Source organism: Pseudophryne corroboree, chromosome 1 (genome assembly GCF_028390025.1).
Source record: "Pseudophryne corroboree isolate aPseCor3 chromosome 1, aPseCor3.hap2, whole genome shotgun sequence".
Classification (NCBI taxonomy): domain Eukaryota; kingdom Metazoa; phylum Chordata; class Amphibia; order Anura; family Myobatrachidae; genus Pseudophryne; species Pseudophryne corroboree.
This window is the reverse complement of record NC_086444.1, coordinates 153177006-153193521: the sequence shown is the minus strand read 5'-3', so window position 1 is coordinate 153193521 and position 16516 is coordinate 153177006. Positions and strand designations below refer to the sequence as shown.

The 16516-nt window shown below is 47.5% G+C and overlaps 1 protein-coding gene across 2 annotated transcripts in view; it reads right to left on the bottom strand.

Annotated features, from left to right (window-relative positions):
* WDR41 (WD repeat domain 41) overlaps nucleotides 1–1355 on the bottom strand; it is a 103503-nt gene extending 102148 nt beyond the window's left edge. For both annotated transcript variants that reach the window (XM_063963654.1, XM_063963658.1), the window contains exon 1: nucleotides 1137–1355. In XM_063963654.1, coding sequence (XP_063819724.1) covers nucleotides 1137–1184 — 48 coding nt within the window. In that variant the 5' untranslated portion in view covers nucleotides 1185–1355. The remainder of the gene's footprint in view (nucleotides 1–1136) is intronic.
* Nucleotides 1356–16516: the final 15161 nt, after the last annotated feature.

Sequence of the window (16516 nt, the reverse complement as noted above, 5' to 3'; positions counted from 1 at the left end):
CAAATTCCATTGCGCTTTACAACTGGACACAATGGGGTCGATTCAATTCTCCGACAGTTGAATAGCGCCGGGAACTAGCTCCCATTCAATTCAGCTCAAGTTAAGTCGGCGCATGCCCGTTCTCCCGGACTTAACAGGTTGATTTGTCGGGAGAACAGGCATTCTCCAACTTAGCTCCCCGCCGCGATGCTGATAAAAGACAGAATCAGCCTTGCACTGGCTGCGCGGCAGCACTTGTCGGATTTCCTCTCGCATCCCCCAGGGGTGAGAGTAGAATTCCCGACAATTGCGTTTCACTTGGCACTGTATTGAATAGCACCGGGAGCTAATTCGAGGCGCTATTCAACTGTCAGAGAATTTAATCGACCACAATGATAAGACAAAACTGGGTAACAACAAATAGTCATAGAGGTAGGAGGGCCCTGCTCGCAAGCTTACAGTAGAATCTGTTATGTGTAGGATTAGCGCAGCATTTGTGGTGCCGTACAGAAATGGATGATGATGATTTATGGGACAAATTGCATTGTAAGAATCTAAAATATACCCTCAGAGAATGAGCAGGAGTGACCAGTACCCTGCAAGGGGAATGCAGCCAAAAAGTCAACAATCACTTGTACAGTATGTCATATGTATGGTTAAAATGGTGACATCTAACATGTCAGCATCTGGAAAATATTCGACATGGACAAAATGTGGAAATGTCAACATTAACGTTATGCTTAAATGTTGACATTATGTAGTCGATATATGGTATGTTGACAACATAAGGTACAGTAGGTATCCCCTGGGAGAGCCAGGATCACTTAACTGCAAAAAAATGACCTTCACCCCCCTCTATGAGATCCAATGATACATTTAGCATCTAAACGAAAATAAATAAGACAAGCACATTCCGTTTCCCAATACATCTAGGCATAATACAGTATGCCCACTGCAATTGCAATGCACTGATTACATGAATTGATACAACTAACATCTGCGGTACCATAAGACAAGGGGGATGCAAGCAGTGTACACACAATACACGGCCAGCCTCACTGCTCTATCTGGATGTCACTAGACGTCCCCGTAATGATTCCGGTCACAAAACAAGGTTTATTTACTATACAGATGACTCTGCACGCCGCAGCCATTACCTCCCCGCCGCCCTGAGGCTCTCTGCTGCCCAGAAGCCATCGGAACATGACGGGTGGCTGCCTGTGTGATATTCCCCGGCTCAGCAGTACAGAAGTCCGGTCATATACTAGAATGATGAATCCATAAATAAATAACACTGCCACACAGGCCTAGTGATAGCACACAGGCCCGATTCTCCAGTGCCCGTCACCTAGCAACCGAGTACGGGGAGCCGCTGCAGCCAAAATAGCTCTTGACAAACAACGCATTTTGTATTATTCAAAAGGACATGATGGATGGCATGTGCTAGGTTTTTGTGGGTTTTTTTAGGTGTTTTTTCTTTACTGAAAAGTACAGAAATTGTGGAAACCAATGTTCCAAGGGGGAATTGAGTTTTCTCTAACGTCCTAAGTGGATGCTGGGGACTCCGTCAGGACCATGGGGTTTAGCGGCTCCGCAGGAGACAGGGCACAATAATAAAAGCTTTAGGATCAGGTGGTGTGCACTGGCTCCTCCCCCTATGACCCTCCTCCAAGCCTCAGTTAGATCTTTGTGCCCGGCCGAGAAGGGTGCAATCTAGGTGGCTCTCCTGAGCTGCTTAGAATAAAAGTTTAAGTTAGGTTTTTTATTTTCAGTGAGTCCTGCTGGCAACAAGCTCACTGCTACGAGGGACTTAGGGGAGAGAAGTAAACTCACCTGCGTGCAGGATGGATTTGCTTCTTAGGCTACTGGACACCATTAGCTCCAGAGGGAGTCGGAACACAGGTCTCACCCTGGGGTTCGTCCCGGAGCCGTGCCGCCGACCCCCCTTGCAGATGCCGAAGTTGAAGAGGTCCAGAGGTCCAGAAACAGGCGGCAGAAGACTTTCAGTCTTCATAAGGTAGCGCACAGCACTGCAGCTGTGCGCCATTGTTGTCAGCACACTTCATACCAGCGGTCACTGAGGGTGCAGGGCGCTGGGGGGGGCGCCCTGGGCAGCAATGTATTATACCTTTTTTATGGCTAAAATACATCACATATAGCCCTTGAGGCTATATGGATGTATTTAACCCCTGCCAGATCTCACAAACTCCGGGAGAAGAGCCCGCCGTTTTAGGGGGCGGGGCCTATTCTCCTCAGCACACGGCGCCATTTTCCTGCTCAGCTCTGCTGTGAGGAAGGCTCCCAGGCTCTCCCCTGCACTGCACTACAGAAACAGGGTTAAAACAGAGAGGGGGGGCACTTATTTGGCGATATGATTACATATGTGAAAATGCTATAAGGGAAAACACTTGTATAAGGGGTTGTCCATGTATAATTATAGCGTTTTTGGTGTGTGCTGGCAAACTCTCCCTCTGTCTCCCCAAAGGGCTAGTGGGGTCCTGTCCTCTATCAGAGCATTCCCTGTGTGTGTGCTGTGTGTCGGTACGTGTGTGTCGACATGTAGGAGGACGATGTTGGTGAGGAGGCGGAGCAAATTGCCTGTATTGGTGATGTCACTCTCTAGGGAGTCGACACCGGAATGGATGGCTTATTTAGGAATTACGTGATAATGTCAACACGATGCAAGGTCGGTTGACGACATGAGACGGCCGGCAAACAAATTAGTACCTGTCCAGGCGTCTCAGACACCGTCAGGGGCTTGTAAAAACGCCCATTTACCTCAGTTGGTCGACACAGACACGGACACTGACTTCAGTGTCGACGGTGAAGAAACAAACGTATTTTCCTTTAGGGCCACACGTTACATGTTAAGGGCAATGAAGGAGGTGTTACATATTTCTGATACTACAAGTACCACAAATAAGGGTATTATGTAGGGTGGGAATAATCTACTTGTAGTTTTTCCTGAATCAGATAAATTAAAGTGTGTGATGATACGTGGGTTTCCTCCGATAGAAAATTATTGGAGGTATACCTTTTCCCGCCAGAAGTGAGGGCGAGTTGGGAAACACACCTTAGGGTGGATAAGGCGCTCACACGCTTATAAAAACAAGTGGCGTACCGTCTCCAGATACGGCCGCCCTCAAAGAGCCAGCTGATAGCAAGCTGAAAAATATCCTAAAAAGTATATACACACATACTGGTGTTATACTACGACCAGCAATCGCCTCAGCCTGGATGTGCAGCGCTGGGGGGGCTTGGTCGGATTTCCTGACTGAAAATATTGATACCCTTGACAGGAACAATATTTTATTGACTATAGAGCATTTTAAGGATGCATTTCTATATATGCGAGATGCGCAGAGGGATATTTGCATTCTGGCATCAAGAGTAGATGTGATGTCCATATCTGCCAGACGATGTTTATAGACACGACAGTGGTCAGGTGATGCAGATTCCAGACGGCACATGGAAGTATTGCCGTATAAAGGGGCGGTCCATCGGACCTGGTGGCCATGGCAACAGCTGGAAAATCCACTTTTGTTACCCCAAGTCACATCTCAGCAGAAAAGGACACAGTCTTTTCAGTCTCAGTCCTTTCGTACCCATAAAGGCAGGCGGGCAAAAGGCCAGTCATATCTGCCCAGGGTTAGAGGAAAGGGAAGAAGACTGCAGCAGGCAGCCCATTCCCAGGAACAGAAGTCCTCCACAGCTTCTGCCAAGTCCGCAGCATGACGCTGGGGCCATACAAGCGGACTCAGGTGCGGTGGGGGTCATCTCAAGAGTTTCAGCACGCAGTGGGCTCACTCGCAAGTGGACTCCTGGATCCTACACGTAGTATCCCAGGTGTACATTGGAAATTCGAGACGTCTTCCCCTCACAAGTTCCTGAAGTCTGCTTTACCAACGTCTCCCTCCGACAGGGAGGCAGTATTGGAAAAAAATTCACAGGCTGTATTCCCAGCAGGTGATAATCAAAGTACCCCTCCTACAACAAGGGAAGGGGTATTTTTCCACACTATATTGTGGTACTGAAGCCAAACGGCTCGGTGAGATCTAAAAGATTTGAACAATTACATACAAGGGTTCAAATCAAGATGGAGTCACTTAGAGCAGTGATAGCGAACCAGGACGATATGGTGTCACTGGATATCAGGGACGCTTACCTACATGTCCAAATTTTGCCCTTCTCACCAAGGGTATCTCAGGTTCATGGTACAGAACTGTCACTATCAGTTCAGACGCTGCCGTTTGGATTGTCCACGGCACCCCGGGTCTTTACCATGGTAATGGCCGAAATGATGATTCTTCCTAAAAGAAATATGGACGCTTTCCTGATAAGGGCAAGGTCCAGAGAACAGTTGGCGGTCGGAGTAGCACTATCTCAAGTAGTTCTACGACAGCACGAGTGGATTCTAAATATTCCAAAATCGCAGCTTTTTCCGACGACACGTCTAATGTTCCTAGGAATGATTCTGGACACAGTCCAGAAAAGGATGTTTTCTCCCGGAGAAGAAGACCAGGGAGTTATCCGAGCTAGTCAGGAACCTCCTAAAACCAGGAAAAGTATCAGTGCATCATTGCACAAGGGTCCTGTGAAAAATGGTGGTTTCTTACAAAGCGATCCCATTCGGTAGATTTCACGCAAGAACCTTTCAGTGGAATCTGCTGGGAAAATGGTCCGGATCGCATCTTCAGATGCATCAGCGGACAACCCTGTCTCCAAGGACAAGGCTGTTTTCTTCTGCGGTGGCTGCAGAGTGCTCATCTATGAAAGGGCCGCAGATTCGACATTCAGGACTGGGTCCTGGTGACCACGGATGCAAGCCTGAGTGGCTGGGGAGCAGTCACACAAGGAAAAAATTTCCAGGGAGTGTGATCAAGTCTGGAGACTTCTCTCCACATAAATATACTGGAGCTAAGGGCAATTTACAAGGCTCTAAGCTTAGCAAGACCTCTGCTTCAAGGTCAGCCGGTATTGATCCAGTGGGACAACATCACGGCAGTCGCCCACGTAAACAGACAGGGCGGCACATGAAGCAGGAGGGAAATGGCAGAAACTGCAAGGATTCTTCGCTGGGCGAAAAATCATGTGATAACACTCTCAGCAGTGTTAATTCCGGGAGTGGAAAACTGGGAAGCAAACTTCCTCAGCAGGCATAACCTCCACCCGGGAGAGTGGGGACTTCAGCGGGAAGTCTTCCACATGATTGTAAACCGTTGGGAAAAACCAAAGGTGGACATGATGGCGTCCCGCCTGAACAAAAAACTAGACAAATATTGCGCCAGGTCAAGGGACCCTCAGGCAATAGCGGTGGACGCTCTGGTAACACTGTGGGTGTACCAGTCAGGGTATGTGTTCCCTCCTATGCATCTCATACCAAAAGTACTAAGAATCATAAGAAGGAGACGAGTAAGAACGATACTCGTGGTTCCGGATGGGTCAAGAAGGACTTGGTACCCGGAACTTCAAGAGATGCTCACGGAAGAACCGTGGCCTCTACCTTTAAGAAAGGACCTGCTCCAGCAGGGGCCTTGTCTGTTCCAAGACTTACCGCGGCTGCGTTTGACGTCATGGCAGTTGAACGCCGGATCCTGAAAGGGCATTCCAGATGAAGTCATCCCTACACTGGTCGAAGCCAGGAAGGATGTAACCGCAAAACATTTTCACCGCATTTGGCGAAAATATGTTGCGTGGTGTGAGGCCAAGAAGGTCCCTACAGAGGAATTCCAACTGGGTCGTTTCCTACATTTCCTGAAAACAGGACTGTCTATGGGCCTAAAATTAGGGTCCATTAAGGTTCAAATTTCGACCCTGTCAAATTTCTTCCAGAAAGAACTGGCTTCAGTGCCTGAAGTTCAGACGTTTGTAAAAGGGGTACTGCATATACAGCCTCCTTTTGTGCCCCCAGTGGCACCTTGGGATCTCAATGTTGTTTTGAGTTTCCTAAAGTCACATTGGTTTGATCCACTCACCACTGTGGAATTAAAATATTTCACATGGAAGGTGAAGATTCTATTAGCCCTGGCTTCAGCCAGGCGTGTGTCAGAATGGGCGGCTTTATCATATAAAAGCCCTTACTTAATTTTTCATTCTGACAGGGCAGAATTGAGGACTCGTCCTCATTTTCTCCTTAAGGTGTTTTCTGTTTTTCACATGAACCAACCTATTGTGGTACCTGCGGCTACTAGGGACTTGGAGGACTCCAAGTTACTTGACGTTGTCAGGGCCCTGAAAATATATGTTTCCAGGACGACTGGAGTCAGAAAATCTGACTCGCTGTTTAGCCTGTATGCACCCAACAAGATGGGTGTTCCTGCTTCTAAGCAGACGATTGCTCGCTGGATTTGTAGTACAATTCAGCTTGCACATTCTGTGGCAGGCTTGCCACAGCCAAAATCAGTAAAAGCCCATTCCACAAGGAAGTGGGCTCATCTTAGGCGGCTGCCCGAGGGGTCTCGGCTTTACAACTTTGCCGAGCTGCTACTTGGTCAGGGGCACACCCTGACTGAGGAGGACCTGGAGTTCTCTCATTCGGTGCTGCAGAGTCATCCGCACTCTCCCGCCCGTTTGGGAGCTTTGGTATAATCCCCATGGTCCTGACAGAGTCCCCAGCATCCACTTAGGACGTTAGAGAAAATAAGAATTTACTTACCGATAATTCTATTTCTCGTAGTCCGTAGTGGATGCTGGGCGCCCATCCCAAGTGCGGATTGTCTGCAATACTTGTACATAGTTATTGTTACAAAAATCGGGTTATTCTTGTTGTGAGCCATCTTTTCAGAGGCTCCTTCGTTGTTATCATACTGTTAACTGGGTTCAGATCACAGGTTGTACGGTGTGATTGGTGTGGCTGGTATGAGTCTTACCCGGGATTCAATATCCTTCCTTATTATGCACGCTCGTCCGGGCACAGTATCCTAACTGAGGCTTGGAGGAGGGTCATAGGGGGAGGAGCCAGTGCACACCACCTGATCCTAAAGCTTTTATTATGGTGCCCTGTCTCCTGCGGAGCCGCTAAACCCCATGGTCCTGACGGAGTCCCCAGCATCCACTACGGACTACGAGAAATAGAATTATCGGTAAGTAAATTCTTATTTTAACGTTACACATTTTTAGTCAAAAAAACTATAGATTTTTACTGACAACAAAAAGGTTTAAGCCCATCTGCAGCTTGTAATTCAACTAATGGTACAATGGGGGTAATTCCAAGTTGATCGCAGCAGGAATTTTTTTAGCAGTTGGGCAAAACCATGTGCACTGCAGGGGAGGCAGATATAACGTGCAGAGAGAGTTAGATTTGGGTGTGGTGTGTTCAATCTGCAATCTAAATTGCAGTGTAAAAATAAAGCAGCCAGTATTTACCCTGCACAGAAACAAAATAACCCACCCAAATCTAACTCTCTCTGCACATGTTATATCTGCCTCCCCTGCAGTGCACATGGTTTTGCCCAATTGCTAACAAAGATCCTGCTGCGATCAACTTGGAATTACCCCCAATATCTGCACTGTATATTGCATGTTCACAAAAGCTTGGTATACACCTATGCAATTAGCAGGGTAATCACCAGATATCGGCTGAGTGACCAGACCGATATCACAGGAGCATTAGCCGATGTTCAGGAAGATGGGACCTGTGGAGAAGATAGCAGAGTCCAGTGACTACATGCAACTTTCTGCCCCCCCTTGCAGGGGGGTGGTTCTGGCATGTAGGGAGGGAGGGCGAGGGCATGGAGATGCGATCGCTTCATCGCGGCCCCGCCCCCGCTACACAATGCCCACATTACCGGTTGCCCGGGAATGCCACACAATTTTCGTGAGCCTCCAGGCTGTACCTGGAGAGTAGGCAATGTATGGTCTAGGGTCAAAAGCAGAATTTGTTGTAGGGGTTTAGATAGATAGATAGATAGATAGATAGATAGATAGATAGATAGATAGATAGATAGATAGATAGATAGATAGATTGTATATACATTGTCAGATCTATAATGGGTGCAGGATGCGTGATGCACACAGGCCCCTGGGGGGGCTCACACCGCTCATCCTTCACCCATAAAGTTATACTTAGCCATACTTGACTTCTCTCCCGGAATGACCGGGAAGCTCCCGAAAATCGGGTGGCGCTCCCAGCCCCCCGGAAGAGTGAGCAAGTTTCCCGGCCAAGCGCCAGCCGCCCACTACCTTTCTGCATCCCCTGGCAACCCCCCACACCACTGTCCAAAGTGGGCGGCCCGGGGGTCAGATGACGTGATTCGCGTCATCCTGGCTCTATTCCCTGCCTAGCAATGCCCGCATAGCAGGGGTGGGGACAAGATGACGCGAACGTGTAGCCACACCCCCAATCCCACCCCTATAGATCATCCGCCATCCTCGCCACGCCTCCATTGCTGCATCACGCCCCCACCTGCACCTTGATGTCTCTGTGCAAGAGGTGCAGGCATCATGTTGCCGGAGACCTGCGCATGCGCAGTAGACTCTGGCACAAAGCCAGAGTCTACTGCGCTGCCAGAGAGGAGGGGGCCCGCATCTTAAAATGTCCCTGTGTACATATATCCCTCATCTCCTATATAATAGCCCAGATCTGTGACTTTGTGACTCATTTGCTAACGCTGGGCGGAGTCACAACACTGGGCGGAGTTCAGAGCCGGATTAAGGGGCCCCGGGCCCCCCGTCATAAGGGGCCCCCCTACCAAAGCTGCTCCGTCCCGCTCTGATACAGGCAGCAATCTCCAGCCTCCACCGCCAGCAGCAGCTCTCCTGGCAGCAGCGGAGGCTAGAGATTGTTGCCTGTATCAGTCCCTGACCCGTGCTGCCCGTGAGGAGGGAGCCGCACTCACAGTCGCGAGCGAGACACTGCACGCCCGCTGGCAGTGCGGAATCCGCCTTCCCCGGCAGCCGGGACTCTTTTCTCCTCCCCGCTGCTTTGTGTGTGTGCGTGCGTGCGGGGGAATCGGGTCGGGGGTGGTCCAACGTTTTTTTTTTCAATGGCCATGGTCCTACGGCCGGCATTCGGAGCCCCGCCCCCTCGTGGCCGTGTGCCGCAATTCACGTCAGAATGGTGAACTGTGCCCCTGGCTCCCTCCCCAGCAATATGTCCTGCAGCATCCTCACCCCTTTCCTCAGGGCAGGCTTCAGTGAGTGTAAGTGTGCACACAGTTTGTGTTCTATATGTGTGTGTGTTTGTGTGTATATGTATTTGTGTATATGTTCTATTCGTTTATATGTATGTTTGTATATTTTGCTATATGTGCATATGTGTTTTATGTGTATGTATTTGTGTGTATGTGGGTGTCTTTAGAGATGAGCGCCTGAAATTTTTCGGGTTTTGTGTTTTGGTTTTGGGTTCGGTTCCGCGGCCGTGTTTTGGGTTCGAACGTGTTTTGGCAAAACCTCACCGAATTTTTTTTGTCGGATTCGGGTGTGTTTTGGATTCGGGTGTTTTTTTCAAAAAACACTAAAAAACAGCTTAAATCATAGAATTTGGGGGTCATTTTGATCCCAAAGTATTATTAACTTCAAAAACCATAATTTACACTCATTTTCAGTCTATTCTGAATACCTCACACCTCACAATATTATTTTTAGTCCTAAAATTTGCACCGAGGTCGCTGTGTGAGTAAGATAAGCGACCCTAGTGGCCGACACAAACACCGGGCCCATCTAGGAGTGGCACTGCAGTGTCACGCAGGATGTCCCTTCCAAAAAACCCTCCCCAAACAGCACATGACGCAAAGAAAAAAAGAGGCGCAATGAGGTAGCTGTGTGAGTAAGATTAGCGACCCTAGTGGCCGACACAAACACCGGGCCCATCTAGGAGTGGCACTGCAGTGTCACGCAGGATGGCCCTTCCAAAAAACCCTCCCCAAACAGCACATGACGCAAAGAAAAAAAGAGGCGCAATGAGGTAGCTGTGTGAGTAAGATTAGCGACCCTAGTGGCCGACACAAACACCGGGCCCATCTAGGAGTGGCACTGCAGTGTCACGCAGGATGTCCCTTCCAAAAAACCCTCCCCAAACAGCACATGACGCAAAGAAAAAAAGAGGCGCAATGAGGTAGCTGTGTGAGTAAGATTAGCGACCCTAGTGGCCGACACAAACACCGGGCCCATCTAGGAGTGCCACTGCAGTGTCACGCAGGATGTCCCTTCCAAAAAACCCTCCCCAAACAGCACATGACGCAAAGAAAAAAAGAGGCGCAATGAGGTAGCTGACTGTGTGAGTAAGATTAGCGACCCTAGTGGCCGACACAAACACCGGGCCCATTTAGGAGTGGCACTGCAGTGTCACGCAGGATGTCCCTTCCAAAAAACCCTCCCCAATCAGCACATGATGCAAAGAAAAAGGTTAGGTGGTATACAATTATGGACGGACTGCCTGCCGAGTGCAGACACAGAGGTAGCCACAGCCGTGAACTACCGTACTGTACTGTGTCTGCTGCTAATATAGACTGGTTGATAAAGAGATGTCGTAGTAGTATGTATGTATAAAGAAGAAAAAAAAACCACGGTTAGGTGGTATACAATTATGGACGGACTGCCTGCCGAGTGCAGACACAGAGGTAGCCACAGCCGTGAACTACCGTACTGTGTCTGCTGCGACTGGATGATAAATGATATAAAAAATATATATATATCACTACTGCAGCCGGACAGGTATATATTATATATTATATAATGACGGACCTGCTGGACACTGTCTGTCAGCAGAATGAGTTTTATTTTTATAGAATAAAAAAAAAAACAACACACAAGTGAAGTCACACGACGAGTGTTTAACTTTTTCAGGCAATCACAATATAAGTATACTACTAACTATACTGGTGGTCAGTGTGGTCAGGTCACTGGTCAGTCACACTGGCAGTGGCACTCCTGCAGCAAAAGTGTGCACTGTTTAATTTTAATATAATATTATGTACTCCTGGCTCCTGCTATAACCTATAACTGGCACTGCAGTGCTCCCCAGTCTCCCCCACAATTATAAGCTGTGTGAGCTGAGCAGTCAGACAATATATAATATATATAGATGATGCAGCACACTGGGCTGAGCCTGAGCAGTGCACACAGATATGGTATGTGACTGAGTCACTGTGTGTATCGCTTTTTTCAGGCAGAGAACGGATATATTAAATAAACTGCACTGTCTGGTGGTCACTCACTATATAATATTATGTACTCCTGGCTCCTGCTATAACCTATAACTGGCACTGCAGTGCTCCCCAGTCTCCCCCACAATTATAAGCTGTGTGAGCTGAGCAGTCAGACAGATATATAATATATATAGATGATGCAGCACACTGGGCTGAGCCTGAGCAGTGCACACAGATATGGTATGTGACTGAGTCACTGTGTGTATCGCTTTTTTCAGGCAGAGAACGGATATATTAAATAAACTGCACTGTCTGGTGGTCACTCACTAGTAAACTCTCTGCACTCTCTACACTTCTACAGTACTCCTCCTAGTCCTAAGCTCCAGTAAATCTCTCTCTCTTATAATCTAAATGGAGAGGACGCCAGCCACGTCCTCTCACTATCAATCTCAATGCACGTGTGAAAATGGCGGCGACGCGCGGCTCCTTATATAGAATCCGAGTCTCGCGAGAATCCGACAGCGTCATGATGACGTTCGGGCGCGCTCGGGTTAACCGAGCAAGGCGGGAGGATCCGAGTCTGCTCGGACCCGTGAAAAAAACCATGAAGTTCGGGCGGGTTCGGATTCAGAGAAACCGAACCCGCTCATCTCTAGTGTCTATGTGTGCATTTGTGTATATGCGTTCTATGTAACGTGTGTGTGTGTATTATATACTGTGTATATATATATATATATATATATATATATATATATAGGGAAAGAATTGAGGCGGCACTCAGAGGCTTGAAACAGCATTCATATATTTGTGCAAATAGTGCAAATCAAATCTGACGTTTCGGGGACCTATTCCCCTTCTTCAGGATAACACAAGTGGCAAACATGGGTGTTTAAATATACAACACAAACACTTACCCTCTGTCCCCATCCAATCTACAGCTGCAGCGTGTCCGTCCGGCCGCCCTCTCATGACTTCCGCCCGGCTGCTCGTGTCTCAGCGGAACCGGAAATGATGTTACGAATGCAAGGCGCGTTACCATGGTTACCTCTCGGGGCTTTACACACTGCCCGAGTGTCATACCACGGCCGCTTCACTTCCACTGCCTCTCACCAATCGCACGATCCCGCGAGATCTCGAGTCCTGGCAAGGAAGACAAATAGCGTTACCATGGAACCGCTGTCAACTGTGCACAATATAAACAAACAAATGATGAAAAATGAAAAAAAAGTGACATGTTAAGATGACATTTTACCGTCAATATTGTGACAAAACATCTAATTAAAAAATACTAGTGCAAACTCTATTGGGCATAAGTTTAAAAACATCTGAAAGTATAAAGCAGAGCAAAATGCACATCTGGATCTCTGTCATAAAAAGCAGAGAACCTGTTAGACAGAATAAAAACAGGCACTATCTATGTGGCAGCTGGAATTTCATGATGCTGCTTTGTATTAAGAAAATGAACTATGAAAGACATACACACAGAGCCCCAAGAGATGACTTGTCTTACACATGGGGTCGGCTAACTGAGGCCCAATCACTTTCACAAAAATTTTTTTTACAAGAAATTAATTAATCCCAAATTGTCATTAAGCCCCCCAGGTTTTAAAGTGTTAAGCCTATGGATCCACATGGACTCTAGCTGTAGTAATTTGCGTCCTCGATCACCCCCCCGTATTGATTCGGGGACGTGGTCGATGATGCGGTGTTTAAACGTGGCCATTGAATGTCTGAATGTAACAAAATGCTTGGCAACGGGCTGTTCCCCACTGCCCGATGCCAACGCATTCCTAATGGCAAGTCTGTGCTGTGCCATTCTGATTTTAAATTGGCATTCTGTTTTGCCAACATAATACCGCCCGCATGGGCAAATGATGGCGTAGATGACGAACTTGGTACTGCATGTAAGGGGCCATTTAATTTTGTACAACTTTCCTGAAAACGGATGAGCTATGGTGGTACCTATTGACATGTGGGAACAGGTAGTGCAACCAGTGCACTTAAAGCAACCATTACGTCTGGTAAGGAAGTGTGTGGGAATAGCTCTCAATTTTGCCATGTCAGTTTTTACTAATATATCCCTGATGCTTCTTCCTTTTTTATAACTGGGCATGATGCGTTTATCGTGTAGCATCTTTAATTCCGGATCTGATGTTACAATGGGCCACAGCTGATTTAATTGACGTTGCCTTTCCCTACTTGTCACATCATATTCACACACCCAAGGGATAATTTTAGTCATATCTTTGGTGTGTTTGGGTTTCTTTGAGGCTTCCCTCTGAGAAGCCTCTGCCTTTAAGCGGGCCGATCGTATTAGCGCCAGGGGATAACCTCTAGACAGGAATCTGTCTTCCATATCTTTAAGCTGATCCATCTTAGTGGAATCGCTATTATTGGCCCTACACACCCTCAGGAACTGGGAGTAAGGAAGACCCCTGACAGTAGATCGGGGATGGAAGCTGTCAAATCGCAAGATCGTGTTGCGATCGGTTGGCTTTCTATAAAGACATGTCAGGATTTTATTCTCCTGGATTTTAATAAAAATGTCCAGAAAGCAAATTTCGACTGGGCTACTGGTCATGGTGAGTTTGGCCGAGTTGTCAGACTGGTTGTGTAAATCAATCAATGAACCTAGATCCTGTATGTCACCCCGCCAAAAGATCAGCACGTCATCTATGTATCTATAATACACAAATAATCTGTCGGCAATGGTTCTATTGACTAGAAATAGATCACGTTCTGTTTCCCACATAAAGGCATTTGCGAACGAGGGTGCCACAGAAGACCCCATGGCACACCCCGTTCGCTGCCTATAAAATTTGCCATCAAAGATGAAAAAATTGTGTGTCAATGTGAAACATAACAACTCAAGGAAAAACTCAATATCTGGCCCAGTGTACCGTGCATTACCGACTATAAGACGTCTCACCGCCTGCAACCCCTGTTGGTGAGGAATGCAGGTGTATAAGCTGGTGACGTCCACTGAGGCCAGCGACACATCAGTAGGAATTTCATCAAAAGTGCTAAGTGTTTGTAATAAAGTGCTAGAATCCTTTAAATATGTGCAAATACCTTGAATACAAGGTTGTAAATAAGTGTCCAGGAAAATGGCCACCGGCTCACACAGAGACCCACGAGCAGATATGATCGGTCTGCCCGGGGGTCTCTGTGCGTCCTTGTGGACCTTCGGAATGGTATAAAAAATAGGTACCACCGGTTTATCGGGTACCAATCTCTGAAAGATATCTGTTGAAATTAAATCTTGCGATTTAGCATTTTCCAACAATGTTGTTAATTCGACTTTATAATCTGCAGAAGGATCTTTATCCAAAAGACAATATGTCTCGCTATCCGCGAGAAGTCTCAGACACTCAGTTGTGTAATCTGTGGTATTCTGCACAACTATGGATCCGCCTTTATCGGCACCACGAATTATGATGTCCTTCCTGTTACTTAACGCTTTTAAAGCTGCACGCTCATCATGCTGCAAGTTATGAAATTGACGTTTCTTGCAGTGGATGACTGGATTTTCAAGCATTCTGTTAAAGGTTTTCAGGGAAGCGTTGGTGGAGACTGGTTCAAACCGTGACTTCGGGCCCAATTTCTGGACTCTTGGAGGTAATAGTTCCTTGGATGGCAGTGCTGGTTGCTTTCCAAAGTGCTCTTTGATTTTTAAAGTGCGGTGCAATTTAAACGTGCTGATTTTATTTTTGAACTCATCACCATAATTAGTGGGGACAAACGACAAACCTTTGTTGAGCACACGTTTTTCGGCTGATGACAACGGTGTGCTGGACAAATTAAAAATTAGCGCTTCTTCGGTTTTGGAGGCTGTGCTTTGTTTTTGCCTTTGGTTTTGTCTCCCTCGTCTGGTGAACTGCCGTCTCTTCCTTGACCCGCGATGATGGCGCGGGTCCTGACCCCTAAAGGGGTATTGCGCTTGGAATTAGTTGCAGGCGCGCCATGCATGTCATCAGAGTCGCTGGCAGAAGTGGTACTCGTGCCTTGCCACCTCCTCTCACGGCGACCTTGAAAAGGTCTGGGTCTCCCCTGGGTGTTGGACACGTTACCCAACCACGGGTACACCCTGTGTTGGGAGTAATCCATTTGTACTTTTTGAAGTTTTTCTTTTTTGAACTTCAATAAGTTCACTCTATATTGCTCTACCTGATCTTTTAGTTTAGTCAACCATCCACTGGCGTCATCGGATGCTAGCAATTCAGCATGGTCTGTTTTGTACTGTGCAATGAGGGCTTTGGTTTTTTCAAACTCTTTGGTGGACTCCTCCACTACCAGTAAAATTAAGTCCATAGAGCACTTATTTAAAACCGAGACCCATTTCCTGCAAAATTCCATGCTGTAACGCCCAATAGTAGGAACATTGTGGACCCTGAAGCCGCGGGGAAGCTGCTTTGCTCTATAATAGTCTGATAATGTCCTGCTATGGTATAAATAATCCACCTCCCTTTTCATGAGGCGCAGCAGGTCCCGCTGTGCCTCATCTGTAGATGTAATTACCTTCTCAGTGAATGCTGGATCCTTATGGAGAATGTTTTCAGCTTCCAAGTCCGAAAAACTTAGGGTCTCGTATGTGTCACAGTGTAATAAAAATGAGGTAAAATCAGTCTGTTCCAAGACAGGAGCTGCCATATTGAGAAAGGTGCCAAAACGCAGTGCTTAAATTGTGCAAAAGAGCGTTGTGCAAATGTTCGCTGTGCCCACCTTCAGTGTGGTGCAAATGTGCAAAACAAAGTGAATGGTGACCTGGAGAAGAAGCGTTCCTTTATACACAAAGATATGGGTGCCTTGAGCTGGAAACCTTCATGCATTGCACATGCATCAGGAACCGAATATGGAATGAACGACTGCTCCGGCACTCCATATAGTCCAATGCTGGACTAGTCTTGCTCTGGTGCCCTCCCCGACCGGGAACCGCATGCCACCGGTTCCCGGTCGGGGAGGGCACCAGAGCAAGACTAGTCCAGCATTGGACTATATGGAGTGCCGGAGCAGTCGTTCATTCTATATATATATATATATATATCTAAATATATATATACACACACACACACAAACACACACACACACACAAACATACGTGCGTGCATCAAAGGAAACCCCACTTCCCAATCCTGCGTTTGCCCCTGCGGGGGGAGGTTGCTGGTGGGGGCCCCCCTGTCTTTGGTGCCCTGGGCCCCCCGAGGGCTTAATCCGGCCCTGGCGGAGTTAGTCAAATGAGTCACAGATCTGGGCAAATCTATAGGAGACTAGGAGCAGAAGCAGATGGTATGGGCATGGCACAGGCAGGGGTGCATACCTCCCAGCTTTCTCAGGCAGAAGGAGGGACACACATGCAGCGAAAAGGGGCGTGGCCAACGAAAAGGGGCGTGGGAGGGCCCCCGTTTTCGTCAGTGAGGGGGCATGCCCAGCGCTCTGTGAGCTGCTGGCAT